The sequence below is a fragment of the Ranitomeya variabilis genome, chromosome 4, assembly GCF_051348905.1.
Source record: "Ranitomeya variabilis isolate aRanVar5 chromosome 4, aRanVar5.hap1, whole genome shotgun sequence".
NCBI lineage: Eukaryota > Metazoa > Chordata > Amphibia > Anura > Dendrobatidae > Ranitomeya > Ranitomeya variabilis.
In genome coordinates this window covers 599803766-599822568 of record NC_135235.1, presented here as the reverse complement: position 1 = coordinate 599822568, position 18803 = coordinate 599803766, and the positions used below count along the sequence as shown (strand labels likewise).

Sequence of the window (18803 nt, the reverse complement as noted above, 5' to 3'; positions counted from 1 at the left end):
AAATCCTGTGAAACACCTGAAGGGTTAATAAACTTCTTGAATATGGTTTTGAGCACCTTGGGGGGTGCAGCTTTTAGAATGGTGTCAGGTTTGGACATTTTCTGTCATGTAGACCCCTCAAAGTCACTTCAAATGTGAGGAGGTCCCTAACCAAAAATGGTTATGTACCATATTTTTCAGCATATAAGACGCACCGGACCATAAGACGCACCCCAAATTTGAGGTGAAAATTGCAGAAAAAAAGATTTTTTATAAGATGGGGGTCCGTCTTATTGTCCGAATTTACAGTATCTTACCTGTGGGCTGGTGGTGGCAGAGCAGGGTCACAGGAGGCATGGTGTCGGCAGAGGTGGGGTGAGGCGGTACGGCGTGCACCTGAGCAGGGTCCCTTCCTGCTTAGGTGGGCGACGCCACGGCCTGGTGTCCATGGGAGGGTGGCAGCAGTGGTTACCGGCAGAGGTGTTGGGATGAGGAGGCACAGTGAGAGGTATGGCGTGAGAGGGGTCCCTTTCCCCGGTGAGGTGATGCAGCAGCCCGGTAATGCAGCAGAGCCGGGTGAATCCTTTTGTTACCGCGGTGGCAGAGGTGTGGAGACGAGGAGGCGCAGTGAGTGGGGTCCCTTTCCCTGGTGAGGTGATGCAGCAGCCCTGGTAATGCAGCAGAGCCGGGTGAATCCTGTTGTTACCGTGGTGGCAGAGGTGTGGAGATGAGGAGGCGCAGTGAGCGGGGTCCCTTTCCCTGGTGAGGTGATGCAGCAGCCCCGGTAATGCAGCAGGGCCGGGTGAATCCTGTTGTTATCGGTGCGCGCGGCCATCTTCCTGAGGCTGCGCGTTCGCAGATGGAGCTCTGCTGCCCGGGGCTTCAGGAAAATGGCCGCCGCGATCCCCATCTGCGCACGCGCGGCATCCCGCGGCCATTTTCCTGAAGCCCCAGGCAGCAGAGTTCCATCTGCGAACGCGCGGCCTCAGGAAGATGGCCGCGCGCACCGATAACAACAGGATTCACCCGGCCCTGCTGCATTACCGGGGCTGCTGCATCACCTCACCGGGGAAAGGGACCCCGCTCACTGCGCCTCCTCATCTCCACACCTCTGCCGCCGCACCTCTGCCGCCACGGTCCAAGGTAAGCCTGCATTGCGAATATAAGACACCCCCCCCCATTTTCCCCCCTTTTTTGGGGGGGAAAAAGTGCGTCTTATATGCCAAAAAATACGGTAAATTTTGTTGGAAAATGAGAAATTCCTGGTCAACTTTTAACTTCTTAACAAAACAAATTATATTTCAAAAATTTGTGCTGATGTAAAGTAAACATTTGGGGAAAGTTACTTATTAAGTAATTTGTGTGATATATCTCTGTGATTTATGGGCATAAGAATTCAAAGTTTGAAAATTGCAAAATTTCCCACATTTTCACCAAATTTCCATTTTTTTCCACAAATAAACGCAAGTCATATAGAATAAATGTTACCACCATCATGAAGTACAATATGTCACGAAAAAACATTCTCTGAGTCAGTGGGTCTGTTCTAGACTTATGACTTCATAAAGTGACAGTGGTTAGAATTGTACAAACTGGTTAGGAAGGTGAAAACAGCCTTGGGGTTAATCTGTGTAGAGGAGCGCCCCTCTTGTGTGAGGCTGCAGGATTGTGGAAAGCGTCCGGAAAATTAGCCCCTTCTCCGGTGTTTTTGTGTGTGTCTTTTTCTTTTAACTTTCCCAGCACATGAGAGCTGAAATGGGAGACCCCTGTATGGATAGTCATCACTTCTACAAACCCCATCATCACCAGTACCAGGGCATCACTACTGTGCATGGTCTCCTAATCCGGCCATAGTAGTTTTTCAGCTCATTTATGAGATTACACTTCCACCACCTTCTCTGTGTTCCTGCGGAGATGTGTCATTCAGGAGCCTAGGAAAGTGGGTGGACAACCCCTGTGAAGGGGTTAATAGCTAATTTGGGGGTCCCTGATCTTTTAGAAAAGCAGGCAGACCACTTGGTTTACTAGTAGGAATAATCCAGCTGGGTAGGAGGATTAACTCATTGTTTGGTCTGGGAGGATGTGGAAGCGCTGGCTCTATAGTCAGAGCTGTATTTCGCCTCCTGTAGTTTAGTGAGACAACGTCTGACATATTGAGGTTACATCACGCTGCGCTCTGCTCATTTGGCTTTCCATCACATTGTCACAACGTCTGACTGAATACAATTCACGGATTTATTGCTGCAGCGCACGGCCGTAGATGTGACACGAGAAGTATTTTATTTCTTGCCTGTAATATGCCCTCTAATCTCATCTCTGGACTGCAATACTATATCTTGTGAATGGGACAAGCTGGAAGTTATAAATCCTGTTCCCAATTTCCATAGATAAGCAGTAGCAGGTGAGTGGCAGCCACTTATCTCCTTCCATAGAAATAACATATGCCGTTTTATAAGATGGCTAAAATTCAAGAACTCCACAAGTGTATTCACAGTCAGTAATATTAGCATCGAGAACTAATGATTTTCTTATGTAATAAGCCATGAAGACGGCAGCCTCCATAGTGACAACTCGATGCATACGTTTCTTCATTTTTCTACCACAGGTATCACTATACGCCACTGTACGTCCAATGTCAGGAAGTACTTACCAACCTGGATGTATGGATATGTCTAAGGTCATAAAGGGGTTAATATATTGCAGTCATCATATTATGTAGCACTGTGTACTTACAATTGCTCATTTTGCATTCTTCTCAGGTAATTTGTCTGTTTTCCATTAGGTCTATATCACATGATTAAAAACTGACTAGCTGAATCCTTCTAAGCTCTACAGTGGGTATGGAAAGTATACAGACCCTTTAAATTTTTCACTCTTTGTTTCATTGCAGTCATTTGGTAAACTCAAAAAAGTTCATTTTTTTCTCATTATTGTACACTCTGCACTAGTGATGAGCAAGTGTACTCGTTGCTCGGGTTTTCCCGAGCACGCTCGGGTGATCTCCGAGTATTTGTTAGTGTTTGGAGATTTAGTTTTTGTCCATTGTTCTTGGAGGGTTTACATCCCTGTCTGGTTCCTTCTGCTCTGCTGCCAATTCAGCCAAGATAAGTGTCTGTTTTATTTTCCTGCAGCACACATGTAGTGTGCTTTTCAGTTCAGAACAATTTATTGTTTTGTCTTGTCCAGCTTAGACTTGTTTGGATTTTTTCAGTCATGCTGGATTCTCTGGAGATGCAGATATACATTCTATGTCTTTAGTTAGATGTGGAAATTTTGTATTTTCTGCTGTGGATATTTTCAGAGTTTTAATACTGACCGCTTAGTACTCTGTCCTATCCTTTACTATTTAGCTAGAAGTGCCTCTTTTGCTAAATCCTGTTTTCAGCCTGTGTGTGTTTCTTTACTCTTATATTCACCGTCAATATTTGTGGGGGGCTGCCTATCCTTTGGGGTTTCTGCTCTGAGGCAAGATAGAATTCCCATTTCCATCTATAGGGTTATTTAGTCCTCCGGCTGTGTCGAGGTGTCTAGGATGTGTTAGGTACACCCCATGGCTACTTCTAGTTGCGGTGTCAGTTTAGGGTTGCGGTCTGTACAGGTACCACCTTCTCCAGAGAAGGTCTCATGCGGCTCCAAGGCCACCGGATCATAACAGTACAACTGGCCAACAATGAGTTAAATGCATCTCAGAAGAAGGGTGTAGAGCCATTTTTTTTTCTGTAGTCTGCTTTGTCTCTCCTTCCCTCTTTTCCTCTGGGTGGCTGTGGAGTCTTGTGCTAGTATGGATGTTCAGGGATTAGCTTCTCGTGTAGACCAGCTTGCTGCTAGAATACAGGGTATTGCAGATTATATTGTTCAGACTCCGGTTTTAGAGCCTAGGATTCCTACTCCTGATTTGTTTTTTGGGGACAGGTCCAAATTTTTGAGTTTTAAAAACAACTGCAAACTGTTTTTTGCTCTGAAACCTCATTCCTCTGGTGATCCCATTCAGCAGGTTAAAATTGTCATCTCCCTGCTGCGTGGCGATCCTCAGGATTGGGCATTTTCCCTGGAATCTGGGAATCCGGCCTTGCTTAATGTAGACGCCTTTTTTCAGGCTCTAGGATTATTATATGATGAACCAAATTCTGTGGATCAAGCGGAGAATACCTTGTTGGCCCTGTCTCAGGGTCAAGAGGCGGCAGAATTGTATTGTCAGAAATTTAGAAAATGGTCTGTGCTGACTAAATGGAAAGATGATGCTTTGGCGGCAATTTTCAGAAAGGGTCTTTCTGAATCTGTTAAAGATGTTATGGTGGGGTTTCCCATGCCTGTCGGTCTAAGTGATTCTATGTCTCTGGCCATTCAGATTGATCGGCGCTTGCGTGAGCGCAGAGCTGTGCGCGCTGTGGCGTTGTCCTCAGAGCAGATGCCTGAGCCTATGCAGTGTGATAGGATTCTGTCTAGAACAGAAAAACAAGGATTCAGACGTCAGAATAGTTTGTGTTTTTATTGTGGCGATGCTTCTCATGTTATTTCAGTCTGTCCTAAGCGTACAAAGAGAATCGCCAGTTCAGTTACCATCAGTACTGTACAACCTAAATTTCTGTTATCTGTGTCCCTGATCTGCTCATTGTCATCATTTTCTGTCATGGCGTTTGTGGATTCAGGCGCCGCTTTGAACTTAATGGACTTTGAATTTGCCAGGCGTTGTGGTTTCCCCTTGCAGTCTTTGCAGAATCCTATTCCTTTAAGGGGCATTGATGCTACACCTTTGGCAAAAAATAAACCCCAGTTTTGGACACAGGTGACCATGTGTATGGCGCCAGCCCATCAGGAAGATTGTCGTTTTCTGGTGTTGCATAATTTGCATGATGCTATTGTGCTGGGTTTTCCATGGTTGCAGGTACATAATCCTGTGTTGGATTGGAAGTCTATGTCTGTGACTAGTTGGGGTTGTCAGGGGGTTCATAATGACGTTCCTTTGATGTCAATCTCCTCTCCCTCCTGTTCTGAAATTCCTGAGTTTTTGTCTGATTTTCAGGATGTATTCGATGAGCCCAAGTCCAGTTCCCTTCCACCGCATAGGGACTGTGATTGTGCTATTGACTTGATTCCAGGCTGTAAGTTTCCTAAGGGCCGACTTTTTAACCTGTCTGTGCCTGAACATACCGCCATGCGGAGTTATGTTAAGGAGTCTTTGGAGAAAGGGCATATTCGGCCATCTTCTTCACCGTTGGGAGCGGGATTCTTTTTTGTTGCTAAGAAGGATGGCTCCTTAAGACCCTGTATTGATTATCGCCTCTTGAATAAGATCACCGTCAAATTCCAATACCCTTTGTCTTTGCTTTCTGATTTGTTTGCTAGGATTAAGGATGCTAGTTGGTTTACTAAGATTTACCTTCGGGGGGCATATAATCTTGTTCGTATTAAGCAGGGGGATGAATGGAAAACTGCGGTTAATACGCCCGAAGGCCATTTTGAATACCTTGTGATGCCATTCGGGCTCTCTAATGCTCCATCTGTTTTTCAGTCCTTCATGCACGACATCTTCCGGACTTATCTTGATAAATTCATGATTGTATATTTGGATGACATTTTGATTTTTTCCGATGATTGGGAGTCTCATGTGGAGCAGGTCAGGATGGTATTTCAGATCCTTCGTGATAATGCTTTTTTTGTGAAGGGGTCTAAGTGTCTCTTTGGAGTGCAGGAGGTTTCTTTTTTGGGCTTCATTTTTTCTCCCTCATCTATTGAGATGGATCCGGTTAAGGTTCAGGCCATTCGTGATTGGATTCAGCCCACATCCATGAAGAGCCTTCAGAAATTTTTGGGCTTTGCTAATTTTTATCGCCGTTTCATTGCTAACTTCTCCAGTGTGGTTAAACCTTTGACCGATTTGACGAAGAAGGGCGCTGATGTGACGAATTGGTCTTCTGCGGCTTTCTCTGCCTTTCAGGAGCTTAAACGCCGATTTACTTCGGCCCCGGTGTTGCGTCAACCGGACATTTCTCTTCCGTTTCAGGTTGAGGTTGACGCTTCTGAGATTGGGGCAGGGGCCGTTTTGTCTCAGAGGAATTCTGATGGTTCCTTGATGAAACCGTGTGCCTTCTTTTCCCGTAAGTTTTTGCCTGCTGAACGCAATTATGATGTCGGCAATCGGGAGTTGTTGGCTATGAAATGGGCGTTTGAGGAGTGGCGACATTGGCTTGAGGGAGCTAAGCACCGTATTGTGGTCTTGACCGATCATAAAAATCTGATGTACCTCGAGTCTGCCAAGCGGCTGAATCCTAGACAGGCTAGATGGTCCCTTTTCTTTTCCCGTTTTGATTTTGTGGTCTCGTATCTTCCGGGTTCTAAGAATATTAAGGCTGATGCCCTCTCTAGGAGTTTTTTGCCTGATTCTCCTGAGGTCCTTGAACCGGTCGGCATTCTGAAAGAAGGGGGTGGTCCTTTCTGCCATTTCCCCTGATTTACGACGGGTTCTTCAGGAATTCCAGGCTGACAAACCTGACCGCTGTCCAGTGGGGAAACTGTTTGTTCCTGATAGATGGACTAGTAGAGTGATTTCTGAGGTTCATTGTTCTGTGTTGGCTGGCCATCCTGGTATTTTTGGTACCAGAGATTTGGTTGGTAGGTCCTTTTGGTGGCCTTCTTTGTCGCGGGATGTGCGTTCTTTTGTGCAGTCCTGTGGGACTTGTGCGTGGGCTAAGCCTTGTTGTTCCCGTGCTAGTGGGTTGCTTTTGCCTTTGCCGGTCCCTGAGAGGCCCTGGACGCATATTTCTATGGATTTTATTTCAGATCTTCCGGTTTCCCAGAGGATGTCTGTTATCTGGGTGGTTTGTGACCGGTTCTCTAAGATGGTCCATTTGGTGCCTTTGCCTAAATTACCTTCCTCTTCTGATTTGGTTCCGTTGTTTTTTCAGCATGTGGTTCGTTTGCATGGTATTCCGGAGAATATTGTGTCTGACAGAGGCTCACAGTTTGTTTCTAGATTTTGGCGAGCCTTTTGTGCTAGGTTGGGCATTGATTTGTCTTTTTCCCCACGCATTTCCTCCTCAGACAAATGGCCAGACCGAGCGAACTAATCAGACTTTGGAAACTTATTTGAGATGCTTTGTGTCTGCTGATCAGGATGATTGGGTGGCCTTCTTGCCATTGGCCGAGTTTGCCCTTAATAATCGGGCTAGTTCGGCTACCTTGGTTTCGCCCTTCTTTTGTAATTTTGGTTTTCATCCTCGTTTTTCTTCAGGGCAGGTTGAGCCTTCTGACTGTCCTGGTGTGGATTCTGTGGTTGACAGGTTGCAGCAGATTTGGGCTCATGTGGTGGACAATTTGGTGTTGTCTCAGGAGGAGGCTCAGCGTTTTGCTAACCGTCGTCGGTGTGTTGGTTCCCAGCTTCGGGTTGGGGATTTGGTCTGGTTGTCTTCCCGTCATGTTCCTATGAAGGTTTCTTCCCCTAAGTGTAAGCCTCGGTTTATTGGTCCTTATAGGATTTCTGAGATTATCAATCCAGTCTCTTTTCGTTTGGCCCTTCCGGCCTCTTTTGCCATCCATAATGTTTTCCTTAGATCTTTATTGCGGAAATATGTGGTGCCCGTTGTTCCCTCTGTTGATCCTCCTGCCCCTGTGTTGGTTGATGGGGAGTTGGAGTATGTGGTTGAGAAGATTTTGGATTCTCGTTTTTCGAGGCGGAAGCTTCAGTATCTTGTCAAATGGATGGGTTATGGCCAGGAGGATAATTCTTGGGTTTTTGCCTCTGATGTCCATGCTGCTGATTTGGTCCGTGCCTTTCATCTGGCTCGTCCTGATCACCCTGGGGGCTCTGGTGAGGGTTCGGTGACCCCTCTTCAAGGGGGGGTACTGTTGTGAATTCTGTTCTTGGGCTCCCTCCGGTGGTTGTTTGTGATAGTGCAGTTGTCTCTGGGTTGTTCCAGGGCAGGTGTTTCTGCTGATTGCAGCTCTATTCGGTATTTAGGTGTGCTGGATTCATTAGTCAGTGCCAGTTGTCCATTGTTCTTGGAGGGTTTACATCCCTGTCTGGTTCCTTCTGCTCTGCTGCCAATTCAGCCAAGATAAGTGTCTGTTTTATTTTCCTGCAGCACACATGTAGTGTGCTTTTCAGTTCAGAACAATTTATTGTTTTGTCTTGTCCAGCTTAGACTTGTTTGGATTTTTTCAGTCATGCTGGATTCTCTGGAGATGCAGATATACATTCTATGTCTTTAGTTAGATGTGGAATTTTTGTATTTTCTGCTGTGGATATTTTCAGAGTTTTAATACTGACTGCTTAGTACTCTGTCCTATCCTTTACTATTTAGCTAGAAGTGCCTCTTTTGCTAAATCCTGTTTTCAGCCTGTGTGTGTTTCTTTACTCTTATATTCACCGTCAATATTTGTGGGGGGCTGCCTATCCTTTGGGGTTTCTGCTCTGAGGCAAGATAGAATTCCCATTTCCATCTATAGGGTTATTTAGTCCTCCGGCTGTGTCGAGGTGTCTAGGATGTGTTAGGTACACCCCACGGCTACTTCTAGTTGCGGTGTCAGTTTAGGGTTGCGGTCTGTACAGGTACCACCTTCTCCAGAGAAGGTCTCATGCGGCTCCAAGGCCACCGGATCATAACACTGCCCGGTGCATTATACTATACAGGCTGCCTAATAGGGGTTCATTATATTGTACTTGCTGCCTAATGGGGGTGCATTAAACTATACAGACTGCCTAATAGGGGTGCATTATACAGAGCTGGCTGCCTAATGGAGGTGCTTTGTACTGTACTGGCTGCCTATGGGGGTGCATTACACTATGCAGTTTGCCTAATGGGAGTGCATTATACTGTACTGGCTGCCTATGGGGGTGCATTATACTATGCAGGCTGCCTATGGGGGTGCATTATATTGTACTGGCTGCCTACGGGGGTGCATTATACTGTACTGGCTGCCTAATGGGGGTGCATTATACTGTACTGGCTGCCTAATGGGGGTGCACTATACTGCACTGGCTGCCTAATGGGGGTGCACTATACTGTACTGGCTGCCTAATGGGGGTGCATTATACTGTACTGGCTGCCTAATGGGGGTGCATTATTCTGTACTGGCTGCCTATGGGGGTGCATTATACTGTACAGGCCTATGGGGAGTGTATTATACTATACAGGCCTCTAGGGAGTGCATTATACTATATAGGCCTATGGGGAGTGCATTATACTATACAGGCCTATGGGGAGTGCATTATACTATACAGGCCTATGGGGAGTCCATTATACTATACAGGCCTATAGGGAGTGCATTATACTATACAGGCCTATGGTGAGTGCATTATACTATACAGGCCTATGAGGAGTGCATTATACTGTGCAGGTCTATGGGGAGAGCATTATACTATACAGGCCTATGGGGAGTGCATTATACTGTGCAGGTCTATAGGGAGAGCATTATACTATACAGGCCTATGGGGAGTGCATTATACTATGCAGGCCTATGGGGAGTGCAATATACTATGCAGGCCTATGGGGAGTGCATTATACTATACAGGCCTATGGGGAGTGCATTATACTATGCAGGCCTATGAAGAATGCATTATACTATGCAGGCCTATGAAGAATGCATTATACTATACAGGCCTATGGGGAGTGCATTATACTATGCAGGCCTATGGGGAGTGCATTATACTATACAGGCCTATGGGGAGAGCATTATAGTATACAGGCCTATGGGGAGTGCATTATACTATACAGGCCTATGGGGAATGCATTATACTATACAGGCCTATGGGGAGTGCATTATACTATACAGGCCTATGGGGAATGTATTAGTCCTCAATATAGTATATCTGGCACATTATATTATATGGAGGCTATCTAGGGGCCATCATACAGTGTGGGGATTACAGTGTAGGGGATATCACACAGTGTTGGGGCCATCAAGCAGTTTGGGGGCTACTAAGGGGTCAGTATACTGTGTGGCGGTATATTACAGTGAGGAGGCATCATAGTATGTATAAGAGAGCATCATGCTGTGTATAGGGGAGCTGTACAGGGGGGAGACTCTGGGCATTATTCAATTTTAAGTGGCCACTTATTGTTATGAGAACTCGGGTTACTGTGACTATCAAAGGGGCACACAGGGCAGTATTACTTTCTAGGGGGCAAAATGTGGGCACTGTTTTCTAGGGCACTTGCACCTGGCATCACTATATTCTAGAGGATTGGTTTAAAATTTAGAAGGCACAGAGAACCACACAGCAGGTGCAGTAATAGGGACACAAACGACAGCAGCGGCTCAGTATTGGGGTATCAGGTGCAGTAATAGGGACACATACGGCAGCAGCGGCTCAGTATTGGGGTATCAGCAGGATGAGGTGTTTGTGCAGGTTGCGAATAGATGGTGATGGGGCTGAAAATATGAGAAGTGAAATGTGTCTTTACTGTATTCTCTGCAGACAAGTCCTGGGTGGAAGAAGTTGTCGGTCTGGGCCAGATGGAAAAGATGGGAAAAGTGGACAACTCCATCAGAAAGAACGTCTGTAAGGCTACTTTCGCACTAGTCCATCGGTACAGGCCGTCGGCCCGACGTACCGATGGACAGTGTGTTAATTAATCACAACGTGGGCAGCGGATGCAGTCTTACGACGCATCCGCTGCCCAGTGTGATGAGCGGGGAGGAGGGGGCAGAGTTCCGGCCACGCATGCGTGGTCGGAAAAAGCGGAACCGACGGACCAAAAAACTTTACATGGAACGTTACATGTGCCGACGGTCCGCCAAAACACGACACATCCGTCACACGACGGATGCGACGTGTGGCACTCCGTCGCTATGTAGAAGTCTATGGAGAAAAAACGCATCCTGCGGGCAACTTTGCAGGATGCGTTTTTTCTACATAACGACGCATTGCGACGTGCGTCGATCGACGCTAGTGTGAAAGTAGCCTTATTCACCATCTGTAACTGTGCTGTGATCTCTTATATGTTCTGTAGGACTGGTATCTACCACTGACCATATGGCGGTAATATCAATGTTGCTTTTTGTATAGAGATTATTTTCAGCAACGGCGCGGTCATCTGCTGAGGTTCTCCTCCACTATTAGGGTGCGTCACCCAGTTGTAATCAAGGTTACCTGGTTAGGGGCCCACCCAGAAGCTTCGCCCCCCTGAACCAAAACCCTAGCTACGCCTTTGATCGTTACGTTTTCCATTTGGGCGTGATATAAAGTGCTAGCCATCACTACCAAACAGATTGAACTTGGATTCATCCGACCACAACACCTTAGACCAATCTGTCCCTTTCCATTGGCTGTGTGTTTGGCAAACTCAAGTCGGACCTTCCGATTCTTTGCAGAGATGGAAGGATTCTGGACTGGAACCTGTGTATTCAACCCTACTGCACTTAACCATCGCACCACTGTTTGGCCACTCTTGTTAATAATTATTTTTTTATATAAAATATTTGTTATTGTGTAAAAGCGCCAAAACATAAAAAATGATATAAATGTAATGTGGAATTCTATCATGTGATGTTTTATTTGTCAATTTTCTTGAAAAATCTAATATTACAGGTTATGGGACATTGATCCAGGGAACTGGTCCGATTGCCGTATGGAAGGAATTTTCCCCTAATATGGTAATATGGGGCAATTAGATGAACAAAATCTTTTGCCCTCTGTTATCAGTCATTTATGGTTAAGCAGACGATAAAAAGGTGTTCTTAAACACCCACTGACCGTTCTTATATAATGGGGGTTCAGCTCGCCCGGATTTATAAGCTTCGGCCTCAGTTGTTACCATTTCTGTCTAACTCTCGTCTTCCTACAGATGGGAAATGGATCTGTCGCATCCGAATTTCATTCCTCTGTATCAAAAACCAGCGACGCCATCCTGGGAGCTGTGTACTCGTTGTTCGGTAAAGTATTTTCTGCGTACACTTTAGTTCTTCATTTTTTTTTTGAAGGAGTCTGAACTCTTACAAGCATTTTTACCGCAGTTTCATTCACAGATGATTTATGACATTTTGTCATGTAAAAAGTAACACAAACTTGCCCAAGGAAGTGGCACATTCCTAGTAAGCGTATGGGAGCCTCGCGGTTGTGCACGTTATCCGACACCTGGATTTGTGTTGGGTGTGCCAGGGAAGGGTACGCCCAACATGAGACAAACCCAATGTTTTTCCCAGAGTAGCAAAATCCAAAGTAAGGCTGAGACTTCATAAAATCTCACCCACAGTGCTGGAAAATGCAGTATATATACACCCCATGTGCAATCGCCCCCAAACTATGAATCGGCCATTTAGTGAGGTTAAAGGGCACCTACACACTTTTTGGGGTGTTCTTACATGTGCATTAAATGACCCATGAAAGTCCGGGTCTGGAAACCCTCATCGATGGCTCAAAAAGCTTGTAAGATTTGCGCTGCTCCGGAATCCTAAGCTTGAGCATGCACAGAGCAGCGTACAGCCTCAGTAACAAGTCCATGAGCCCCTACACCTCTCCGTACTGAAATCAGACAAATGGGAATGAGACTTTAAGATGATTTTTTTTTACACAAATTTAAACTTCTCAAATAATAAGCACCATAAACTGTGAGTGCGTATATACCCTAATAACGGCACAATACCGATAATTGGCAGGATATAAATGGTGATTTCTGGTCACAGCCAGGAGGTCACAATTATTGCTCCAAAGCATAGGTGATAACTTGCTGATTGGTTAGTGTCTAAGCGATGGGACCGGTGCTGATCGGCAGATTGAGGAATTTTATCCTCCTTGCAAAAGGGCACGACAGGTCTGATGCCAGACCGGCGCTCCATTCACTCCCTATGGGGCTGCCGGAAATAGCTGAGGACAGCACTGAGCAGCCCCATAGGGAGCGAATGGAGCCGTGGTCTTATACTTGCATGGTCTCTCCATTCTAACAGGAATAATAGTTTTCCCACCATTCGGACCCCACAGAAATCAACAACTTGGCGCCCATCCCCCTATTTCTGCACAGATTCCAATAACACTAATGTCATGTGTTTGTTTTCCCACCTTGACACCCAAAACTGCCTTCACAATTCTACCCCTTGCAAAAGCCAGCAGTTTAGTTTACATCTTTGCAGATCTTGGACCAGTGGTCAGGCATTACTGAATGCTAACTGGAGAGCAGATTTGTGACTGCAGCTTTGGAGGTGAGTGGAGAATAAAGCTTTTTGGGCTCCTCTGCTACAGACACATCTTTTTGATTTTCTGGTCGCAGTGATGGCGCAGGGGGCATCGCTGACTCTTCTGTATCTCGTCCTTTTAGGACTCTTCTCCCTCTCTGGGAACTCCATGTTGTTGCTGGTGGCTTATCGGAAACGCTCAATACTAAAGCCTGCCGAGTTCTTCATTGTGAACCTGGCGATCAGCGATTTAGGAATGACAGTGACCCTCTTCCCTCTGGCCATCCCATCGTTGTTCGCTCACAGGTAAGTGGAGGTGGGCAGAGGTTCAGGCCAGGGCTGCAGCAACCACATATTGGGGAAGAAAAAAAACAAGAATGGTAATAAGGGGCTCATCCCTTTAATAATTACCAGGCCTATAAGTGTATGGATTCATCACCTGTTGTATGATCTTTGTTAGTAAATAGAAACATTTCTTGTATACAACCCCAGCATCCCACGCAGTGCACTGCTGACAGCCCGTCCCACGCAGTGCACTGCTGACAGCCCGTCCCACGCAGTGCACTGCTGACAGCCCGTCCCACGCAGTGCACTGCTGACAGCCCGTCCCACGCAGTGCACTGCTGACAGCCCGTCCCACGCAGTGCACTGCTGACACGGCTGCAGAGCCCTGAACACTGTACCCGGCTAGGTAGATACAGCAGGATCAAGTCAGAACAGGGATTTTTTTAGCTCTGCATGTAAATGTTTCTTTACATTGACAGCAAGCAGAGATATATTCCATACACTTACATATGACTGGACAGGATATTTTCTGTAATTTTGAGCTGCAGCATTTGCAGTTTTATGGCCGAATATCTTCTGTAAATGCACCAAAGGATCCGTCCACCATCCCAGTCAGATCTACCTGCAGTATAAATGACAATTCTAGATATTATTTATGGTGTGTGAGGAGATGTTGTTGTACAATGATGACTCCTATGGACGGGTTTTAAATTTTAGTCCTGGAGAACCCACCTTTTGCTAGAGGCGCACACAGTGCTGTGATGACACCTGCTGGTTACAAGTAGAACTTGTAGGATCCCAGGCAATGGAGCACACTCCAGCCCCCACCTCCAGAAGGTCTCCCCACATTTGCTCCTCTCTCTGTCTCAGGCAATAGGGCACACTCCAGCACCCCAACTCCAGGAGGTCTCCCCACATTTGCTCCTCTCTCTGTCTCAGGCAGTGGGGCACACTCCAGCACCCCACCTCCATGAGGTCTCCCCACATTTGCTCCTCTCTCTCTCTCAGGCAATTGGGCACACTCCAGCACCCCACCTCCAGGAGGTCTCCCCACATTTGCTCTTCTCTCTGTCTCAGGCAATGAGGCACACTCCAGCACCCCACCTCCAGGAGGTCTCCCCACATTTGCACCTCTCTCTGTCTCAAGTAGTGGAGCACACTCCAGCACCCCACTTCCAGGAGGCCTCCCCACATTTGCTCCTCTCTCTGTCTGAGGCAGTGGTGCACACTCCAGCACTCCACCTGCAGGAGGTCTCATCACATTTGCTCCTCTCTCTGTCTCAGGCAGTGGGGCACACTCCAGCACCCCACCTCCAGGAGGCCTCCCCACATTTGCTCCTCTCTCTGTCTCAGGCAGTGGGGCACACTCCAGCACCCCACCTCCAGGAGGTCTCCCCACATTTGCTCTTCTCTCTGTCTCAGGCAATGAGATACACTCCAGCACCCCACCTCCAGGAGGTCTCCCCACATTTGCTCTTCTTCTCTGTCTCAGGCAATGAGGCACACTCCAGCACCCCACCTCCAGGAGGTCTCCCCACATTTGCTCCTCTCTCTGTCTCAGGCAATAGGGCACACTCCAGCACCCCACCTCCAGGAGGTCTCCCCACATTTGCTCTTCTCTCTGTCTCAGGCAATGAGATACACTCCAGCACCCCACCTCCAGGAGGTCTCCCCACATTTGCTCTTCTTCTCTGTCTCAGGCAATGAGGCACACTCCAGCACCCCACCTCCAGGAGGTCTCCCCACATTTGCTCCTCTCTCTGTCTCAGGCAATAGGGCACACTCCAGCACCCCACCTCCAGGAGGCCTCCCCACATTTGCTCCTCTCTCTGTCTCAGGCAGTGGGACACACTCCAGCACCCCACCTCCAGGAGGTCTCCCCACATTTGCTCTTCTCTCTGTCTCAGGCAATGAGGCACACTCCAGCACCCCACCTCCAGGAGGTCTCCCCACATTTGCTCTTCTCTCTGTCTCAGGCAATGGGCACACTCCAGCACCCCACCTCCAGGAGGTCTCCCCACATTTGCTCCTCTCTCTGTCTCAGGCAGTGGGGCACACTCCAGCACCCCACCTCCAGGAGGCCTCCCCACATTTGCTCCTCTCTCTGTCTAAGGCAGTGGGGCACACTCCAGCACTCCACCTCCAGGAGGTCTCCCCACATTTGCTCCTCTCTCTGTCTCAGGTTAGTGGGGCACACTCCAGCACCCCACCTCCAGGAGGTCTCCCCACATTTGCACCTCTCTCTATCTCAAGTAGTGGAGCACAATCCAGCACCCCACTTCCAGGAGGCCTCCCCACATTTGCTCCTCTCTCTCTCTCAGGCAGTGGGGCACACTCCAGCACTCCACCTGCAGGAGGTCTCCCCACATTTGCTCCTCTCTGTCTCAGGCAGTGGGGCACACTCCAGCACCCCACCTCCAGGAGGCCTCCCCACATTTGCTCCTCTCTCTGTCTCAGGCAGTGGGGCACACTCCAGCACCCCACCCCCAGGAGGCCTCCCCACATTTGCTCCTCTCTCTTTCTCAGGCAGTGGGGCACACTCCAGCACCCCACCTCCAGGAGGTCTCCCCACATTTGCTCTTCTCTCTGTCTCAGGCAATGAGGCACACTCCAGCACCCCACCTCCAGGAGGTCTCCCCACATTTGCTCCTCTCTCTGTCTCAGGCAATGGGGCACACTCCAGCACCCCTCCTCCAGGAGGCCTCCCCACATTTGCTCCTCTCTCTGTCTCAGGTTAGTGGGGCACACTCCAGCACCCCACCTCCAGGAGGTCTCCCCACATTTGCTCCTCTCTCTGTCTCATATTCTGGAGAATAACAGCCGCTTCCTCCTCTCCTTAGGTGGCTCTTTAACCGACTGGTCTGTAAATATTATGCGTTTTGTGGTGTCCTATTTGGTCTCTGTAGCCTGACGAACCTCACAGTCCTAAGCGCCGTCTGCTGCATAAAGGTCTGTTACCCCATGTATGGTGAGTGACAAGTTTCATGAGTGACGTTTAGGTTTGGCATCTTCTCCCATAGTTCCATAACAACCTTAAGGGCTTGTTCACACGTTGCGTTTTTCCACTGCGCAGCTTTTTACAGTACTATAAATGCGAATTACATTTCTGAGATCTCCTGCGCATGCGGCTTATTTTTTCCTTGCAGATTTGAACCTTTGAAGCGTTTTATTCAGATCTGCAGCATGTACTGTATATTCTTTCAGTTTTTTTGCAGTTTTTCACTCATGTAAATTAATGGGAAAATATGCATCAAAAACATTTAACCTGTAAACTATAAGCAGGAACATTTCTTTTCAATCACAGCAAGCAGAAATCATTAGAACAAAGTGTGAAATACAAGTCATATTAAAAAGTTGTTCTTCCCAGTATTGCAGCGATGCGTGTATAGCATGATTTATTGCAGGCTCAGCCTATGTTCCTACTCTATTTGCAGGTAACAAGTTTTCTTCCTCTCACTCCCGTATCTTGCTGCTGTGCGTCTGGGCCTATGCCTTCGTGTTTGCTACGGCGCCCCTGGCGGACTGGGGGAGTTATGGTCCGGAGCCATATGGCACTGCCTGCTGTATAGACTGGAAAGCTGCCAACCAGGAGCACAGGGCCATCTCCTACATCGTGGCACTCTTTGTGTTCTGCTACATCATTCCCTGCACAGTAATCCTGATCTCCTACACCCTCATCCTGCTCACCGTGATAGGGGCAAGAAAAGCCGTGCAGCAGCACCTGTCCCCGCAGAACAAGGGAAGCGCTGTCCACAACCTCATAATCAAGGTGCGAGATTGCATAGCACTCTGAGTTACAGCCTGTATTATACCCCAGAGCTGCACTCCCTATTCTGCTGGTGGAGTCACTGTGTACATACATTACATTACTTATCCTGTACTGATCCTGAGTTACACCCTGTATTATACCCCAGAGCTGCACTCACTATTCTGCTGGTGCAGTCACTGTGTACATTGTGGTGTAGTGACCAATGTTACAGCCAGGGGGCGCTGTGTGTGCTCTTCAAGATGCACTTGGAGGCAGGGATATGATGAAACAGTGACTGGTAGTGTGGTGAATGGCCGATATGTGTCGCAGAGGGAGTCTGCGTGGTAAGTCTGATGTAACGTGGTTGTTCTGGGACCTGTAGTCCCACAAGAGTTTGTGTGATGTTGTACAATGATCATGGGGGACTTACTAGGCTAGTTGTGTAAGATGGACGGGACAAACTAGCCACACAACCACACTCCCACCCATGGGTGTGGTTAAGGGTAGATAATGTGACCAGGGCGTGGGTCACATGGTCTTGTGAGGTTCCTGTGTATGGAGCCATTTGTTCCTGTGCAAGGTCATGGACGGTCGGTGTTGGAGACTCCTGGGAGTGGAGTCGTCCTGGAAGCACCTGGAGACCGTAGACCTGGACGGTCGGTGTTGGAGACTCCTGGGAGTGGGGTCGTCCTGGAAGCACCTGGAGACCGTAGACCTGGACGGTCTGTGTTGAGGACCTGGGACTGACCTGAAGTCAGTGTGAGGAGTGGAAACTCCTGAGAGGTAACCCCGGACAAGGGGATCATAATATACAGCAGAGAAGCCTATCTGCTACATGAACTGTCTGATGTCCTGTAATGTTTTGTGGCTGTAATGAAACGGACTGTACCCTGTCTGGTTTATGCGGAGTTCAAATAAACCATATGGACTGATTTGTGTGAGGAACCGTGCCTGTCTATGATGATTCTGAGTTACATCCTGTATTATACTCCAGAGCCGCACTCACTATTCTGCTGGTGGAGTCAGTGTGTACATTATTTATTATTATTATTTATTTATATAGCACCATTAGTTCCATGGTGCTGTACATGAGAAGGTGTTACATCAAAATACAAATATCACTTACAGTAAACAAAACTAACAATGACAGAATGGTACAGAGGGAAGAGGACCCTTGCGGGCTTACATTCTACAGGATTATGGGGAAGGAGACAGTAGGTCGAGAGTAGCTCCAATGGTGTTGAGGTGGCCATGTGGTCTTTACAGGCTGTAAGCTTCTTTGAAGAGGTGGGTTTTCAGGTTTCTTTTGAGGGATCCAAAAGTAGTGGATAATCGGATGTGTTTGGGGCACTGAATTCCAGAGGATGGGGGATATTCGGGAGAAGTCTTGGAGGCGATTGGATGAGGAGCGAATAAGTGTGGAGGAGAGGATGAGGTCTTGGGAGGACCGGAGATTACGTGAGGGAAGATATTGAAAGATTAGTGTGGAAAAATACGGAGGAGAAAGATTATGGATGGCTTTGTAGGTCAGTGTTAGTAATTTAAACTGGTTTCGCTGGGAAATTGGGAGCCAGTGAAGGGATTTGCAAAGAGGGGAAGCAGGAGTGTAGCGAGGAGAGAGATTAATTAGGCGGGCAGCAGAGTTAAGGATGGACTGGGAGGGTGCGAGAGTGTTAGAAGG

At 47.6% G+C, this 18803-nt stretch overlaps 1 protein-coding gene across 3 annotated transcripts in view; it reads left to right on the top strand.

The window, feature by feature from the left end:
- The window catches only part of LOC143769222 (opsin-5-like), a 71851-nt gene that overhangs the window by 7273 nt on the left and 45775 nt on the right, over positions 1–18803 (top strand). For all 3 annotated transcript variants that reach the window (XM_077257765.1, XM_077257764.1, XM_077257763.1), the window contains 4 exons: positions 11766–11853; positions 13233–13395; positions 16215–16342; positions 16809–17143. In XM_077257765.1, coding sequence (XP_077113880.1) covers positions 11766–11853; positions 13233–13395; positions 16215–16342; positions 16809–17143 — 714 coding nt within the window. The remainder of the gene's footprint in view (positions 1–11765; positions 11854–13232; positions 13396–16214; positions 16343–16808; positions 17144–18803) is intronic.